Here is a 19,319-nt window from a genome sequence, read left to right on the forward strand (position 1 = left end):
GTACAGAAACAGCATTAGTGAAGGTTGCAATGATCTTCTTATGGCCTCGGACAGTGGACTCATCTCTGTGCTTGTTCTGTTAGACCTCAGTGCTGCTTTTGATACTGTTTGACCATAAAATTTTATTACAGAGATTAGAGCATGCCATAGGTATTAAAGGCACTGCGCTGCGGTGGTTGAATCATATTTGTCTAATAGATTACAATTTGTTCATGTAATGGGGAATCTTCTTCACAGACTAAAGTTAATTATGGAGTTCCACAAGGGTTCTGTGCTAGGACCAATTTTATTCACTTTATACATGCTTCCCTAGGCAGTATTATTAGACGGTATTGCTTAAATTTTCATTGTTACGCAGACGTATACCCAGCTTTATCTATCCATGAAGCAGAGGACACCATCAATTAGCTAACTGCAGGATTGTCTTACAGACATAAAGACATGGATTGACCTCTAATTCCTGCTTTTAAACTCAGATAAAACTGCAGTTATTGTACTTGGCCCCACAAATCTTAGAAACATGGTGTCTAACCAGATCCTTACTCTGGATGGCATTACCCTGACCTCTAGTAATACTGTGAGAAATCTTGGAGTCATTTTGATCAGGATATGTCATTCAAAGCGCATATTAAACAAATATGTAGGACTGCTTTTTTGCATTTACGCAATATCTCTAAAATTAGAAAGGTCTTGTCTCAGAGTGATGCTGAAAAACTAATTCATGCATTTATTTCCTCTAGGCTGGACTATTGTAATTCATTATTATCAGGTTGTCCTAAAAGTTCCCTAAAAAGCCTTCAGTTAATTCAAAATGCTGCAGCTAGAGTACTGACGGGGACTAGAAGGAGAGAGCATATCTCACCCATATTGGCCTCTCTTCGTTGGCTTCCTGTTAATTCTAGAATAGAATTTAAAATTCTTCTTCTTACTTATAAGGTTTTGAATAATCAGGTCCCATCTTATCTTAGGGACCTCATAGTACCATATCACCCCAATAGAGCGCTTCGCTCTCAGACTGCAGGCTTACTTGTAGTTCCTAGGGTTTGTAAGAGTAGAATGGGAGGCAGAGCCTTCAGCTTTCAGGCTCCTCTCCTGTGGAACCAGCTCCCAATTCAGATCAGGGAGTCAGACACCCTCTCTACTTTTAAGATTAGGCTTAAAACTTTCCTTTTTGCTAAAGCTTATAGTTAGGGCTGGATCAGGTGACCCTGAACCATCCCTTAGTTATGCTGCTATAGACGTAGACTGCTGGGGAGTTCCCATGATGCACTGTTTCTTTCTCTTTTTGCTCTGTATGCACCACTCTGCATTTAATCATTAGTGATCGATCTCTGCTCCCCTCCACAGCATGTCTTTTTCCTGGTTCTCTCCCTCAGCCCCAACCAGTCCCAGCAGAAGACTGCCCCTCCCTGAGCCTGGTTCTGCTGGAGGTTTCTTCCTGTTAAAAGGGAGTTTTTCCTTCCCACTGTAGCCAAGTGCTTGCTCACAGGGGGTCGTTTTGACCGTTGGGGTTTTACATAATTATTGTATGGCTTTGCCTACAATATAAAGCGCCTTGGGGCAACTGTTTGTTGTGATTTGGCGCTATATAAAAAAAAAATTGATTGATTGATTGACATTAACAACTGGAATCATTGAATAATGAAACAGTGTAGTGAAATCATAAAAATATGTGTAACGCATGAAATCATCACTTGTACAGCCAGTTTTCTTCAGACACATTCAGGGGATGAACAGATTAACATTTTCATTAATTAAGAAATGCAGACATTGTGGTACTGTACAGTAACTCTCGAGGAGGCAGCTCTCAAACACAGTTGCAGGAGCAGTATGTCTCATGGCTAATTTACTAACTTCATATAATACTATTAATAATATATAATAATACTAATAACTTCATATCTCCTTATACAGATAATTAGAGTAATAATAACTTTATGTTGTGTGTCATGATACATACTGTCCTGCTTATCACGCTACACAGACAGAATGCAGTTTTACTTTTATACATACCGTTTAATATAACACGTGCACTCAGTGTAGATAACGGTCAGAATGCAACATAATTTACTGTTCCACATTGAGGGGAAACGGCCGTCCATCTGGGGGCGGGGCTGGAGTTCAGGGAGAAGTGAAGAGGCTGTGTGTGTGTTTGGTAAAGATGAGCTGTTGAGTGAAGACATCTACAACCCCTGGCAATAATTATGGAATCACCAGCCTTCAGTAGATCACAGACATGACACAAAACTAAAGTCATTTCAAATGGCAACTTTCTGGCTTTAAGAAACACTATAAGAAATCAGGAAAAATAACTGTGGCAGTCAGTAACGGTTAGTTTTTTAGACCAAGCAGAGGGAAAAAAATATGGAATCACTCAATTCTGAGGAATAAATTATGGAATCACACTGTAAATTTTCATCCCCAAAACTAACACCTGCATCAAATCAGATCTGCTCGTTAGTCTGCATCTAAAAAGGAGTGATCACACCTTGGAGAGCTGTTGCACCAAGTGGACTGACATGAATGAAACAAAGGAGAGGATTATCAAACTCTTAAAAGAGGGTAAATCATCAAGCAATGTTGCAAAAGATGTTGGTTGTTCACAGTCAGCTGTGTCTAAACTCTGGACCAAATACAAACAACATGGGAAGGTTGTTAAAGGCAAACATACTGGTAGACCAAGGAAGACATCAAAGCATCAAGACAGAAAACTTAAAGCAATGTCTCAAAAATCGAAAATGCACAACAAAACAAATGAGGAACAAATGGGAGGAAACTGGAGTCAACGTCTGTGACCGAACTGTAAGAAACCGCCTAAAGGAAATGGGATTTACATGCAGGAAAGCTAAATGAAAGCCATCAACACCTAAACAGAAAAAAAAACAAGGTTACAATGGCCTAAGGAAAAGCAATCGTGGACTGTGGATGACTGGATGAAAGTCATATTCAGTGATGAATCTTGAATCTGCATTGGGCAAGGTGATGATGCTGGAACTTTTGTTTGGTGCCGTTCCAATGAGATTTATAAAGATGACTGCCTGAAGAGAACATGTAAATTTCCACAGTCATTGATGATATGGGGCTGCATGTCAGGTAAAGGCACTGGGGAGATGGCTGTCATTACATCATCAATAAATGCACAAGTTTACGTTGATATTTTGCACACTTTTCTTATCCCATCAATTGAAAGGATGTTTGGGGATGATGAAATCATTTTTCAAGATGATAATGCATCTTGCCATAGAGCAAAAACTGTGAAAACATTCCTTGCAAAAAGACACATAGGGTCAATGTCATGGCCTGCAAATAGTCCCGATCTTAATCCAATTGAAAATCTTTGGTGGAAGTTGAAGAAAATGGTCCATGACAAGGCTCCAACCTGCAAAGCTGATCTGGCAACAGCAATCAGAGAAAGTTGGAGCCAGATTGATGAAGAGTACTGTTTGTCACTCATTAAGTCCATGCCTCAGAGACTGCAAGCTGTTATAAAAGCCAGAGGTGGTGCAACAAAATACTAGTGATGTGTTAGTGCGTTCTTTTGTTTTTCATGATTCTATAATTTATTCCTCAGAATTGAGTGATTCCATATTTTTTTCCCTCTGCTTGGTCTAAAAAAGTAACCGTTACTGACTGCCACAATTTTTTTTCCTGATTTCTTATAGTGTTTCTTAAAGCCAGAAAGTTGCCATTTGAAATGACTTTAGTTTTGTGTCATGTCTGTGATCTGCTTTTTTTCTACAAAATTAAACAACTGAATGAACATCCTCCGAGGCCGGTGATTCCATAATTTTTGCCAGGGGTTGTATATAATACAACATCTAAAATTGAAGTCCGTTTTCTCTCTGTTTTTGAGTCGCTCCTGTCAACCTGGAAAAAATTGGAGGAGGAAAGCCACTTGGGCTGCAGCTATTATTTTAGTAATCGAGTATTCTATTGATTATTCTGGTGATTAATCAAGTAATCTTATAAAAAGTATTTTTGTGTTTTTAAACATCAGTAGTCCAGGGCTCTCCCTACTAAGCAGTGGCACAACGTCTCTGTGCCAGTCTTGACATTTTGCTGAAATGGCAAAGAGATGTCTTTGTTTTGTTTTATTAACCATTTTTAAGTTTTTTTTTGTTTTTTTTTATGTTGGTGGACAGGGTCCCTACATGATTTTTTTTTTTTTTTATCACTCTTTCTCTATTATTCAGCAGATGCATTTCAGCTGTAGGTTGAACATGCAGCCTCGCAGTCTTTTTTTTTCTTTTTTCAAGTTACAGTTTTTGTGAAGCGAAAATTAAAAAGCGAAACACTGCAAGTCTGAGCAAAACACAGTTGAGTGGACTTTTGCTGAGAGGATCTTCTTTCAGAAACTGTCAGTGTGGCCGTGAACAGATCTGTAGCTGTGTGGGGGGGGGCTCCCATCACACCGGGCAGAGAGACAGCAGCTGGCCGCCGGGTCACTCCCCACGTAGAGAGGACCGTGTGTTTTTAAAAATAGACAAACACACTGCTTCACTTTAAATGTGCAGTAGGTCTGTTTCAGATGATCCCTGTGAACTGTCTTTCTCTTAAAAGGCTATTTTTACTCTGCGTCTTGTGTTGGAAAGGTGTAGCTATTGTTGCTAATTTGATTAGCTGGTATGCTCTAGTCTTCCGTTTTTTTTTTTTCTGGGCACGTTACAGCACCACACACAGGCCTGGCATATGTACTACAACATTAAACGAAGCTTTGAGGCACAGAAGTAGCTGACCTTTGATGTGTAATGTAAACTAAAGGGTGTTTGTGGTTCCAGGTTTGTCTGCATGTGAGGATCAGAGCAGCGACGAGCAGCTTGTCAACACTAACGGAGCCGACACCGTCCTCCAGACTAAAAGGTACTCGTCGATCCGAGCTGCACTGATGGGGAGTCGGCTTTAAATTAGAATCTCTGCAGCGTTAAAACTTCTTCTGGTGCGAGTGTTGACTGTTGGGTTTGTCAGTTTCCACCCACAGGTCCGCTGGTACCAGACGTCAGACTCTGTGGTCCTGAAGGTGGATTTGATCAACCCGGAGCACCAGCGCTGTGATTTCTACCCGGACAGAGTCGTCTACAGGTCTGTCAGGAACCAGTCACTCACAGGTCATTCTGACGTGGTCCAGACCTCGGTGCAGTTCCAGGTTTCTGTGTCCGTGTTTCCAGGTGGAGCTAAAATTCAGAATTACTCTCACCATAGATACGATGTACAACCCCTGGCAAAAAGTATGGAATCACCAGCCTTGGAGGATGTTCATTCAGTTGTTTAATTTTGTAAAAAAAAAAAAAAAAAGCAGATCACAGACATGACACAAAACTAAAGTCATTTCAAATGGCAACTTTCTGGCTTTACGAAACACTATAAGAAATCAAGAAAAAATTGTGGCAGTCAGTAACGGTTACTTTTTTAGACCAAGAAGAGGGGAAAAAAAATATGGACTCACTCAATTCTGAGGAAAAAATTATGGAATCATGAAAAACAAAAGAACCTTGCCCAATGCAGATTCGAGAGTCATCACTGAATATGACTTTCATCCAGTCATCCACAGTCCACGATTGCTTTTCCTTAGCCCATTGTAAGCTTGTTTTTTTTCTGTTTAGGTGTTAATGATGGTTTTCGTTTAGCTTATCTGTATTTAAATCCCATTTCCTTTAGGCGGCTTCTTACATTTTGGTCACAGACGTTGACTCCAGTTTCCTTCCATTCATTCCTCATTTGTTTTGTTGTGCATTTTCAATTTTTGAGACATTGTTTTAAGTTTTCTGTCTTGACGCTTTGATGTCTTCCTTGGTCTACCAGTATGTTTGCCTTTAACAACCTTCCCATGTTGTTTGTATTTGGTCCAGAGTTTAGACACAGCTGACTGTGAACAACCAACATCTTTTGCAACATTGATACAATTAATGTGTGTGATACAATGAGTGATACAATACCGCAGTGAGAGACTGCGGTATTGTATCACTTCCTGTTCCGGAGCACAGCGGTGTTTTGCTGTATCTGTTAGCTGTTTAATCTGCGCAGTTAGATTGATCTAGATAACTAGATAACGATTTGTTTCACAGTGTAATCTGCATGTGCCTTAACTAAAGCACTCCCTCTGCTGAATCACCTCTAAATTATTTACACATTATTCACTTTGTGTTTTTAGGAATCAGCTAGCTTAGCGCAGCTACTAGCTCTTAGCCGATTTAGCATGGCGGGTTCTCCTGTCTCTCCCGCACTTTTCTACTCTGGGTGTGAAATGTTTAGTTATTCCTCGGCCTCCTTTAGCAGTAATGGTACTTGTAATAAGTGTAGCTTATTCGTAGCTTTGGAGGCCAGGCTGGGCGAATTGGAGACTCGGCTCCGCACCATGGAAAATTCTACAGCTAGCCAGGCCCCTGTAGTCGGTGTGGACCAAGGTAGCTTAGCCGCCGTTAGTTCCCTTCCAGCAGATCCCGAGCAGCCGGGAAAGCAGGCTGACTGGGTGACTGTGAGGAGGAAGCGTAGCCCTAAACAGAAGCCCCGTGTACACCGCCAACCCGTTCACATTTCTAACCGTTTTTCCCCACTCGGCGACACACCTGCCGAGGATCAAACTCTGGTTATTGGCGACTCTGTTTTGAGAAATGTGAAGTTAGCGACACCAGCAACCATAGTCAGTTGTCTTCCGGGGGCCAGAGCAGGCGACATTGAAGGAAATTTGAAACTGCTGGATAAGGCTAAGCGTAAATTTGGTAAGATTGTAATTCACGTCGGCAGCAATGACACTCGGTTACGCCATTCGGAGGTCACTAAAATTAACATTGAATCGGTGTGTAACTTTGCAAAAACAATGTCAGACTCTGTAGTTTTCTCTGGGCCCCTCCCCAGTCAGACCGGGAGTGACATGTTTAGCTGCATGTTCTCCTTGAATTGCTGGCTGTCTGAGTGGTGTCCAAAAAATGAGGTGGGCTTCATAGATAATTGGCAAAGCTTCTGGGGAAAACATGGTCTTGTTAGGAGAGATGGCATCCATCCCACTTTGGATGGAGCAGCTCTCATTTCTAGAAATCTGGCCAATTTTCTTAAATCCTTCAAACCGTGACTATCCAGGGTTGGGACCAGGAAGCAGAGTTGTAGTCTTACACACCTCTCTGCAGCTTCTCTCCCCCTGCCATCCCCTCATTACCCCATCCCCGTAGAGACGGTGCCTGCTCCCAGACCACCAATAACCAGCAAAAATCTATTTAAGCATAAAAATTCAAAAAAAAAATATTATAGCACCTTCAACTGCACCACAGACTAAAACAGTTAAATTTGGTCTATTAAACATTAGATCTTTCTCTTCTAAGTCCCTGTTAGTAAATGATATAATAATTGATCAACATATTGATTTATTCTGCCTTACAGAAACCTGGTTACAGCAGGATGAATATGTTAGTTTAAATGAGTCAACACCCCCGAGTCACACTAACTGCCAGAATGCTCGTAGCACGGGCCGAGGCGGAGGATTAGCGGCAATCTTCCACTCCAGCTTATTAATTAATCAAAAACCCAGACAGAGCTTTAATTAATTTGAAAGCTTGACTCTTAGTCTTGTTCATCCAAATTGGAAGTCCCAAAAACCAGTTTTATTTGTTATTATCTATCGTCCACCTGGTCGTTACTGTGAGTTTCTCTGTGAATTTTCAGACCTTTTGTCTGACTTAGTGCTTAGCTCAGATAAGATAATTATAGTGGGTGATTTTAACATCCACACAGATGCTGAGAATGACAGCCTCAACACTGCATTTAATCTATTATTAGACTCTATTGGCTTTACTCAAAATGTAAATGAGTCCACCCACCACTTTAATCATATCTTAGATCTTGTTCTGACTTATGGTATGGAAATTGAAGACTTAACAGTATTCCCTGAAAACTCCCTTCTGTCTGATCATTTGATGGACTACCCAGCAGTGGGGAATAAGTTTCATTACACTAGAAGTCTTTCAGAAAGCGCTGTAACTAGGTTTAAGGATATGATTCCTTCTTTATGTTCTCTAATGCCATATACCAACACAGTGCAGAGTAGCTACCTAAACTCTGTGAGTGAGATAGAGTATCTTGTCAGTAGTTTTACATCCTCATTGAAGACAACTTTGGATGCTGTAGCTCCTCTGAAAAAGAGAGCCTTAAATCAGAAGTGCCTGACTCCGTGGTATAACTCACAAACTCGCAGCTTAAAGCAGATAACCCGTAAGTTGGAGAGGAAATGGCGTCTCACTAATTTAGAAGATCTTCACTTAGCCTGGAAAAAGAGTCTGTTGCTCTATAAAAAAAGCCCTCCGTAAAGCTAGGACATCTTTCTACTCATCACTAATTGAAGAAAATAAGAACAACCCCAGGTTTCTTTTCAGCACTGTAGCCAGGCTGACAGTCAGAGCTCTATTGAGCCAAGTATTCCTTTAACTTTAACTAGTAATGACTTCATGACTTTCTTTGCTAATAAAATTTTAACTATTAGAGAAAAAATTACTCATAACCATCCCAAAGACATATCGTTATCTTTGGCTGCTTTCAGTGATGCCGGTATTTGGTTAGACTCTTTCTCTCCGATTGTTCTGAGTTATTTTCATTAGTTACTTCCTCCAAACCATCAACATGTCTATTAGACCCCATTCCTACCAGGCTGCTCAAGGAAGCCCTACCATTAATTAATGCTTCGATCTTAAATATGATCAATCTATCTTTATTAGTTGGCTATGTACCACAGGCTTTTAAGTGGCAGTAATTAAATCATTACTTAAAAAGCCATCACTTGACCCAACTATCTTAGCTAATTATAGGCCAATCTCCAACCTTCCTTTTCTCTCAAAAATTCTTGAAAGGGTAGTTGTAAAACAGCTAACTGATCTGCAGAGGAATGGTCTATTTGAAGAGTTTCAGTCAGGTTTTAGAATTCATCATAGTACAGAAACAGCATTAGCGAAGGTTACAAATGATCTTATGGCCTCAGACAGTGGACTCATCTCTGTGCTTGTTCTGTTAGACCTCAGTGCTGCTTTTGATACTGTTGTCCATAAAATTTTATTACAGAGATTAGAGCATGTCATAGGTATTAAAGGCACTGCGCTGCGGTGGTTTGAATCATATTTATCTAATAGATTACAGTTTGTTCATGTAAATGGGGAATCTTCTTCACAGACTAAGGTTAATTATGGAGTTCCACAAGGTTCCGTGCTAGCACCAATTTTATTCACTTTATACATGTTTCCCTTAGGCAGTATTATTAGACAGTATTGCTTAAATTTTCATTGTTACGCAGATGATACCCAACTTTATCTATCCATGAAGCCAGAGGACACACACCAATTAGCTACACTGCAGGATTGTCTTACAGACATAAAGACATGGATGACCTCTAATTTCCTGCTTTTAAACTCAGATAAAACTGAAGTTATTGTACTTGGCCCCACAAATCTTAGAAACATGGTGTCTAACCAGATCCTTACTCTGGATGGCATTACCCTGACCTCTAGTAATACTGTGAGAAATCTTGGAGTCATTTTTGATCAGGATATGTCATTCAATGCGCATATTAAACAAATATGTAGGACTGCTTTTTTGCATTTGCGCAGTATCTCTAAAATTAGAAAGGTCTTGTCTCAGAGTGATGCTGAAAAACTAATTCATGCATTTACTTCCTCTAGGCTGGACTATTGTAATTATTATCAGGTTGTCCTAAAAGTTCCCTGAAAAGCCTTTAGTTAATTCAAAATGCTGCAGCTAGAGTACTAACAGGGACAAGGAGAGAGCATATCTCACCCATATTGGCCTCTCTTCATTGGCTTCCTGTTAATTCTAGAATAGAATTAAAAATTCTTCTTACTTATAAGGTTTTGAATAATCAGGTCCCATCTTATCTTAGGGACCTCATAGTACCATATCACCCCAATAGAGCGCTTCGCTCTCAGACTACAGGCTTACTTGTAGTTCCTAGGGTTTTTAAGAGGAGAATGGGAGGCATTCTTTCTCTTTTTGCTCTGTATGCACCACTCTGCATTTAATCATTAGTGATTGATCTCTGCTCCCCTCCACAGCATGTCTTTTTTCCTGGTTCTCTCCCTCAGCCCCAACCAGTCCCAGCAGAGGACTGCCCCTCCCTGAGCCTGGTTCTGCTGGAGGTTTCTTCCTGTTAAAAGGGAGTTTTTCCTTCCCACTGTCGCCAAGTGCTTGCTCACAGGAGGTCGTTTTGACCGTTGGGGTTTTTCCGTAATTATTGTATGGCTTTGCCTTACAATATAAAGCGCCTTGGGGCAACTGTTCGTTGTGATTTGGCGCTATATAAATAAAATTGATTTGATTTGAACATTGCTTGATGATTTACCCTCTTTTAAGAGTTTGATAATCCTCTCCTTTGTTTCAATTGACATCTCTCGTGTTGGAGCCATGATTCATGTCAGTCCACTTGGTGCAACAGCTCTCCAAGGTGGATCACTCCTTTTTAGATGCAGACTAACGAGCAGATATCTGATTTGATGCAGGTGTAGTTTGGGGATGAAAATTTACGGGGTGATTCCATAATTTATTTCTCAGAATTGAGTGAGTCATATTTTTTTCCCTCTTCTTGGTCTAAAAAGTACCGTTACTGACTGCTTACAATTTTCTTTCTTGATTTCTTATAGTGTTAAAGCCAGAAAGTTAACTTTTGAAATGACTTTAGTTTTGTGTCATGTCTGTGATCTGCTTTTTTTCTACAAAATTAAACAACTGAATGAACATCCTCCGAGGCCGTTGATTCCATAATTTTTTGCCAGGGGTTGTAGCTTTGAAACCCCCCCAAAAATCCTTTTTAGTTCTAAATTGAAACATTTCTATCAACACTTGCAGTAATCATATCGTGACTACAGAAGAAAAACCTGTTTTCCGTGGAAATGGAAACCCTAAACCCCGCCCCCGCAGTGCAGCCAGCGGGCCAGACGTCGCTGTACACGGGCAGTCTGCAACATTTCATTTGTGATTAGAATGACTTTAGTTGCACTGGCCCAAGTGTTTCTAGACTTGGACCATGTAATTATGCATAGTGACCCCAAGAAGCCTCTTGATTTTAGGGTCACAGTTCAAATCACTGGACTGTACTTTTAAAAAGCCTTCTGCAAAAAAAGCACACTTGTCAGCGTAACCTCCATCAGTGTTTGCGTGGGTTCGTGTGGACCGTGTGCTTGGGTTTGCTGCCGCTGTCGGCTGCGTGTGTGCATTTGTTCCGTTTGCTTTTCAGTTGGAGGTTCTGACTGCTGCCAGAATGTTTTTGGGTTGTATCTTTCTTCATTTAAACTTCGGTCCTTGTTCCCGCGAGTGACCTCTGGGAGAGTCAAAACATTGGAGAGACTTGAGTCTGCACCACTACAGAAAATATGCGTGTCTGTTGGTAGGCACCGGCTTGAAGTCTCGCGTCAGTCACGCTGCCAGCTGATGGCGTTCAACAACCCTCACCTTATCACTTTGAGCCTGTGGACAACAGTGGGACTGCAACAACAAAACAATCCCTGCAGCTCAAAGCCTTTTTTTCCCCCTCATTAAGATAAAGGAGTCATGTGGACCTACATTAAAATTAGCCAAGGGGGCGCTAATGAGATTGTGCAGGTGTTATCTCAACCAGCAAAACAAAACGTGTGCTTTTTTAAGTTTTGTTGCGAGCGGCAGACACTCGTGCCTCTGTGATGAGCTCAAACTATCATTTGGGGAGAAATGGCACCTTTGAAAGAACAGTGTACAAGAACGGTGACCCTTGTATGTTATATTCATTCATTACACACAGACTGTTATATTTCAAATGTTTTCTTTTCATTTTGATGATTATTGATTGATTGATTAACTGAAAACTAATGAAAATCCCAAATTCAGTATCTCAGAAAATTAGAATATTAAGATCAATACAATAAAAGGATTTTTAGAAATGTTGGCCAACTGTACAGTATGAACATGAACAATATGAGCATGTGCAGCACTCAATACGTAGTTGGGGTTCATTTTGCCTGAATTCCTGCAGCAATGCGGTGTGGCACGGAGTCGATCAGTCTGTGGTGTGAGAGCCCAGGTTGCTCTGATAGTGGCCTTTAGCTCTTCTGCATTGTTGGGTCTGGCATATGGCATCTTCCTCTTCACAGTATCCTGTAGATTTTCTACAGGGTTAAAGGTCAGGCAGGTTTGCTGGCCAGTTAAGAACAGGGATACCATGGTCCTTAAACCAGGTACTGGTAGCTTTGGCACTGTGTGCTGGTGCCAAGTCCTGTTGGAAAATGAAATCTGCATCTCCATAACATTGGTCAGCAGCAGGAAGCTGAAGTGCTCTAACAATTTCGTGGTAGATGGCCGCGTTGACCTTGGACCTCAGAAAACACAGTGGACCAACACCAGCAGATGACACGGCACCACAAACCATCACTGACTGTGGAAACGTTACACTGGACCTCAAGCAACATGGATTCTGTGCCTCTTCTCTCTTCCTCCAGACTCTGGGACCTTGATTTCCAAAGGAAATGCAAAATGTACTTTGATCAGAGAAGATAACTTTGGAGCACTCAGCAGCACTCAGCAGTTTATTTTAAACCCCGAGGCTTTGAATGTATTTGGAAGGGAACAAATTAGTTTTTATTTTTTAATAAAAAGAGAATACTGTCCTTTTTCCTCGCCGTGTGTACAGAATGATGATGATGTCACTCTGACTTCTTCTCTATCCTTCAGTGGCACTGTGAGCGGTCGGTTTTACCGAGCCGAGCTGGAGCTTCACGCCGCCGTCGCCGTCGAGCGCTGCAGCTGGGAGATGAAGTCCAACAAGCCGGTTCTGAAGCTGATCAAACAGCAGCCAGGACTCTGGGACAGACTCCTCAGAAACAAAGTACTGGAGCTGCTTCAAGTCATCAAACCAGTTCATACAAGTCACACCACACATGACCACAAAGCACACGACTCATCTGTAATGCGGGCAGGTTGCTGTAAGCTTATTCACAAAAAGATCAGATAAAAACAAAGAAACAAACAGCTGTGTGTGCAGGTAAAAACAAAAGAATTTTAAAGGATTCAATTTCATTCATTATTTTGCGCACACACGCGAAAACATTAGTTTTCTCCTTTTATCTATTTTCATTTTGATTGTTTCCATTCTATTCTATAAAATAAGTCAGGCGGAATATTTTTGTTTCATTAATTACATTTGAAACGTGTTTCTTTCTACAGAATATTTTTGTGAGCTTTGACACTGAGCACATTGATGAGGAAGAAGACCGAACACAGAAACAAGGAAAAGGTAGGAACAGGTTCTGATCCAACGAGTCCGTGAGTTCAGCACCTGTGGTTCTGGTTCTGCTCTGGTCCACTGTGCATTTAAGCCTCAAGTCTGGGTTTGGGTTTGACTTCTTGTCAGCAAACGTAGACTTTTCTCTTCCTGGTTGCCTGAAAACACTTCATAGACACATCACACCGTCTTTCTGACACATTCAGGGATTTTCAAATTAAAAGCCCTCGGAGTGGCTGTGCAATATAAAACAAAGCAGACCGCTTCTTTCTTTCTTTCCATCCATCCTTCCTTCCTTCATGTGCCGGCCACATACGCTTGAGTTCTCATTTAGAGCAATTATTTGACTTGTTTTGAAGGGATTTACAGTCATCCATACTTCCTGTTGCATTCTGATTGCTGCAGCTGTGTTAAAAACACATCCAATCATTGTGAACCAGGATGGACAAACTCAGAAGTAATAAATACATACCTGGCAACAAAACTGCACCCCGCTGGTTTTGCTTCTCCTTAAACGGAGGATGTCGTCGTGCTGTCTGATGGTACTTCCTGCTTCACACAGTTCTGTAAATGTACACATTTCAAAATTCCACATGACGTCATTAAATATGATTGCCATCATCTCCTTTTATCTTTTGATTCTTTAATATGTCCAACAACAGTCAGTAAGCCAGTAAACATTGACATCGCTAACAGCTAGCTGTGCTAACTGCTTTAAAGTCCCATGTCCACACCACAGCTTCAAGTTATTCATTTATATAGCTCCAAATCACAACAAAATTGCCTAAAGGCACTTCACACAAGTAGGTCTAACCTTACTAACCCTCAGAGCAAGAAGACAGGTGACACTGGTGAGGAAAACTCACTCTGATTGGAGGACGAAACCTCAAGCAGACCAGAACCAAAGGAGTGACCCCCTTCTTGGGCCATGCTACAGACACAATTTACAAAAGGAATATACAAGAAATATTTGGAGTCTATGCTGGTGCACAGGACAGGAGGCCTGCAGAAGAAGACACCCACTCTAGGGCTGCAGCTATAGAGTATTTTGAAATAGAGTATTCTAGCAGTGATTTAATTGAGTAATCGGATAAAAAGTCGTTTTCCCCGTTTTTAAACATCAATAGCCAGAGCTCTCCCAAAGCAATGGCAGAGTGTCCACTGTGCCGTCACGCAGATTGTCACATTTAGTGTTTTTCCTGAGTAATTTTTTTTTCACGTCTTTACAAGTTTGGATCTTTCCCGTGTCAGGAGCTCAGCACTCCCCTGACAACCGGACCGTAAATGCAGGCGGTTGGTGTAATCCTCAGTCAGTCAGGCTGAACGTGAGCGCAGCCTGTGAAAAACTGGGCTCTGGAGTGCAGCTTTTCCACAAAAGCACACTGATAAATTTGCTCTGCACCCTGTCGACGAAAATTCTGATAAAATCCAAATAAAGGCGGTTTTTGAATAAGTCCGATTTACTTAAAGTGCACGTAGAGCAGAGAGCAGCCAGCGGGACCGAACCGTGTGTGTTTTAAAAATGCATAAACACACTGATTTGCTTTAAATGCACAGTAAGTCTATTTCAGATGATCAGTGTGGACCCTCTTTCTCTTAATAGATGCTATTTTACTCTGTGTTTCACATTGGAAAGCTGTAGCTTTTGGTGCTGCATTGATTAGCTCTTACACATCTTGTTGCATGCTCTAGTTCTTCTGTTTTTTTGTTGTTGTTTTGTTTTGTTTTTCCTGGGGAAGTTACGGCCCCACACACGGCCTGGCATATGTGTTCAACATTAAACCGAGCTTCAAGGCTCATTTGCCTCTGAACATTTTTTTAACTAATCGAGTTACTCAATGAATCGTTTCAGCCCTAATCCACTCCCATCTCTGGATGGAGCCATCTGATGTCACTTTCTGCCTGCGCTTTCACAGTCACACTCATGCAAAATCTGATAAACAATGTGGGTTCCGTCCTGGTCGTGGAACAATCGACCAGCTCTTCACTCTCACAAGGATCCTGGAGGGGGCCTGGGAGTATGCCCACCCAGTCTACATGTGTTTTTTGGACTTGGAGAACGCGTATGATTGGGTACCCCAGGAGATACTGTGGGAGGTGCTGCGGGAGTATGGAGTGAGGGGGTCCCTTCTCAGGACCATCCAGTCTCTGTACTCACAAAGTGAGAGCTGTGTTCGGGTGCTTGACAGTAAGTCGGACTTGTTTCTGGTGGGGGTTGGCCTCCACCAGGGCTGCGCTTTGTCACCAATCCTGTTTGTGATATTCATAGACAAGATATCAAGTAGAGAAGCTTGAATCTTCGACTGGACTGGGTTGGTTGACGTGAGGACGTTTCACTTCAAATCACAGAAGCTTCCTCAGCTAAAATTCTTGCTCTGGTAGTCTGACTTCTGTCTTGACTCTTGTAGAGAAGAATAAATCAGAAGCCAACAAAAGCTGGAGTTTTTTAACCTAACCAGACCCCACCTACCGAGAGGCTGACTGCTATAGGCTAGTGACTAAACAATAGCTCTAATTAGCACCTATTGTGCTCTAGTTAGCACTCTCCTAATGACAGGACGGAAGCTTCCCCTGATGGCTCCCTTGACGACTCTCTCCTGATGACGTGAATGACTCATTACCACGAACAAAAGACTGAAACTGCTTTGACCTGAGTACCACATTGTAAACAGCAGGAAACCGATGGATTGCCTACTCCGGGTAGGGAATGAGGTCTTGCCCCAAGTGAAGGAGTTCGAGTACCTCGGGGTCTTGTTCACGAGTGAGGGGACGATGGAGTGTGAGATTGGCCAGAGAATCAATGTCGCAGGCCAAACGGTCCACCCCTAAAAATTGGTTCGCCCTGCCTCCACTGCACATGCGTCATTTCGGACCACAGCAGCTTGTCTAAAGCCTGGTTTACACGACAGGATTTTAAAATTATATTTAGGTTTCCAAAACCTGAGACCACACACGTGAAGATAAAAAAATCATGGATCTAACAGGTTTGGTCGTACAGTGTGTGGCGTTCAGCCACACTGTAATAACAACACTACCACACACGAACAGATTTAACACACAAACATTCACAGTTCAGACAGGAAGTCTCGCAAAATCTCTCGAGATTAAACGTGACTTCAAAGTAACAAACGGAGATACTTTGTGGACTACTTAAAACGGGAAAACAATAGAAAAAGAAAAGGTGTTCTTTAAAGGAGTGGAGACAGCGCGACCACCGGACTTTCTGGTAAGTCAGAACAGCTGTTTTGATTTTATTTTCCGCTCCGTACGTCTGTCACCTCCCTTTCTGATTGGCTGCACGTCACATTCAGCAGGCTGTGAGCTCGTTTTGGTCGGAGGACACACCACACGCTGCGATATCGGGCCAAAAAGATCCAACATGTTGAATATCCCTGATTTGCAATCGGAGCGCTCCTGACGCCCTTCCGAGCAGATCAGAGTGCTCTGAACACACCACACACGGCAGGAATATCTGATTGGATTATCTTTGACGTCATCAGGATTGTCGGGCGTCCTTAAGATTGTCGGAAGGGGAAGATCGGGTCCGATATCGGCCTAATTATCCTGCCATGTGAACCCAGCTTAAGATGGAGTCTCTCCACCCAAAGCGATCAAATGGAATAATGTGATTATTAGCCATCAGATGATAAAGGTAAAGCCTCTTAAATCATTCTAAAGTCAGTTTTAAGCAGGAACGAGGCGATAATCAGTGACGCATTGGGAGGTGTTCCAGGCACATCCATCTGGGAGGAGACCCCGGGAAGACCCAGGACTAGGTGGAGAGATTATATCTCCACACTTACCTGGGAACGCCTCGGGATCCCCCAGTCAGAGGTGGTCAGTGTGGCCCGGGAAAGGGAAGTCTGGGGTCCCCTACTGGAGCTGTTGCTCCCCCCGACCTGAACCTGGATAACTGGTTGAAGATGAGTGAGTGAGTTTAAATGTTGAAATAATTTCTGTGTTCTTCCTTAAATCTGCAGAAGACTGTAAAAGTGTGTGTGCATGCGCTGTAAACAAGCCCCCCCCCCCCCCCCCCACACACACACACACACACGTCATGAGGTGGGCAACAGTGATTTAAAACCCGCTGTATTCACACGGCAGAACACATTATTTAGCATGAATTAACATTTTCTCCAAAAGGACATAAAAATATGTACAGTAATAAAGTGTACTAATAATTAACATTAAAACTGGACAGAAATACAAAGGATCTGTTTTCATTTTAACATGATACAGTTTGGACAGTTTGTGTTAATCGATGAATCACTCAGTGGTTACACATGGAAATGTTCCTTTATTCATCCTTCAGTTTTTAGTATTAAAGAAAACTACGAAAATTGAAGTGTTCCACTAAGAAAAAAGATTGTTGATGTGTGAGCGTCTGCACTTCATCACCACGTCAGCACGTGATGACGCTCAAGAGGACGTATCGTAGCACAACCTGACTGAAAGTCACTGACTGCAGGTGAACTTTGACACGCTTTAACGCTTTGTCTCATCCTGAACGTCGCTGCAGTTCTGAGTATGAATTACTGCCGTAATCGCCTCTCTTCTCCTCTCACTGATGATGAATCATATTGAAAATGCAGCAGCTTTTAGGAAATTGAGAGATTTTCAAAATAAAACACTCTAATAACTGCAAAACAAAACAAAAAAAACCCCTCCCAGACAACTTTAACATTGTGGTGTTTTTACATCGTGAGTTCTCGGCACACGTGTTCCTCAAAGATTCCAAACTTTCTCTCCTCACAGTTTGTTTTTTTTTCTCTCACTCCTCGATGCTCCTTTAAACTGATCTGTTTGTTTGTTTGTGCAGGTCGCCACATGTTTGATGACTCCGAGGAGGAGAGGAACGGGTACGTCTTCTCAGACAGCAGCAGTGAAAGTGACTGATCAGAACATGTTTATTCTCTTTACCGCCAGGGTCGTGACCTTTGACTTTTCACTGTAACGGCACCTGTTTCTATCAAATCCAAGAGTTTATTATTTTTCCAGCAGTGAAAGATGGTCAGGATTAAAATTCCAGACTCATTCAGTGGGTTCTGTTTTCCCGCAGTTCCCTTTTTCTTGTGTTCCTGCTGCAGAACCAGTTCGGTGGTTTCCTGCTCGTCAAACTCAAAGCATTTGAAGTGTTTATAAAAATACAAGATATGTTTAAGTTTAAGCTGTACGTCGATCTTTGTTTTTGCTGCCTGCAGAACGCTTTCTGCAGGAACGACGAGAGACATGCTCAGTGTCACACGTTACCATCATAGTAACGGTGCCAATGGTCAGGGTGACTCCGCGGGCCCACAGCTTGAGAATCACTCAGAACCCAAACTACTGCACGTGTTTGGTTTCTCGCTGATGGAACGGCACGCGACAGGACAAATGTTCTGCTGTTCCTCCATCATTATTTTGTTAGTGTTTGTTTCTTTAATAATTGTGTCCGGTGAGACATGCAGCGGTGGAATGCACAGCTGTACGTGTGCGTTCCACCGGCTGAACACAGCATTATTCACTGATTTGGTTAAATGCTGTGGGATTAGTCGGTGAGATTAGAACTGACCCAGGTGATGTGCCGCTGGGCGGCTTATGTTGTTCTAAGTTTCGACCTAACTTGTGTGAAGCACCTTGAGGCAACTTTGTTGTGATTTGATGCTATATAAATTGAAATATACAATGTTAGTTGAAATGACCTGGGATTTTTCGTTTACCCAGTTCAGGTTGATTTATTCACGTTTGCTGTTTAAACTATTTCACTGTCAGTGAGCTGAAGGGGTGATTTTTCAGATAACAGGGTGGGGGCGCTCTTACGAGTGACTTTAAATCTTCATGTTTGGGAAATCCGTTCCCAATTTTACGTTTTTCTGTCATTTGTGTCATCTTCCAGTGTGTAGATTGACACTAACGGCAGCGGCAGCAGCGCTGATGTGGAATCTGCATCCAGCGCAGTGAAAAGATGTTTCAGGGCTTTAGCGAGTGGCATTTGCATCAACTGTTGTGGCCACAGTGTTGCTGGTGTGGATCCAGATCTCAGTTTGGCAGACATGTTTTGCTTTCCATCCAGACCGACAACCCCAATTCCAATGAAGTTGAG

General features: G+C 42.1%; 1 protein-coding gene across 1 annotated transcript in view; it reads left to right on the forward strand.

The window, feature by feature from the left end:
* Positions 1–19,319, forward strand: part of tdrd12 (tudor domain containing 12) — a 145,300-nt gene extending 125,981 nt beyond the window's left edge. Inside the window, exons 25-29 of the mRNA XM_034175553.1 lie at positions 4,779–4,860; positions 4,966–5,079; positions 12,688–12,841; positions 13,180–13,249; positions 18,057–19,319. Of these exons, the coding sequence (XP_034031444.1) occupies positions 4,779–4,860; positions 4,966–5,079; positions 12,688–12,841; positions 13,180–13,249; positions 18,057–18,133 (497 nt within the window). The 3' untranslated portion in view covers positions 18,134–19,319. The remainder of the gene's footprint in view (positions 1–4,778; positions 4,861–4,965; positions 5,080–12,687; positions 12,842–13,179; positions 13,250–18,056) is intronic.

The sequence above is a fragment of the Thalassophryne amazonica genome, chromosome 8 (genome assembly GCF_902500255.1).
Source record: "Thalassophryne amazonica chromosome 8, fThaAma1.1, whole genome shotgun sequence".
NCBI classification, from domain to species: Eukaryota; Metazoa; Chordata; class Actinopteri; order Batrachoidiformes; family Batrachoididae; genus Thalassophryne; species Thalassophryne amazonica.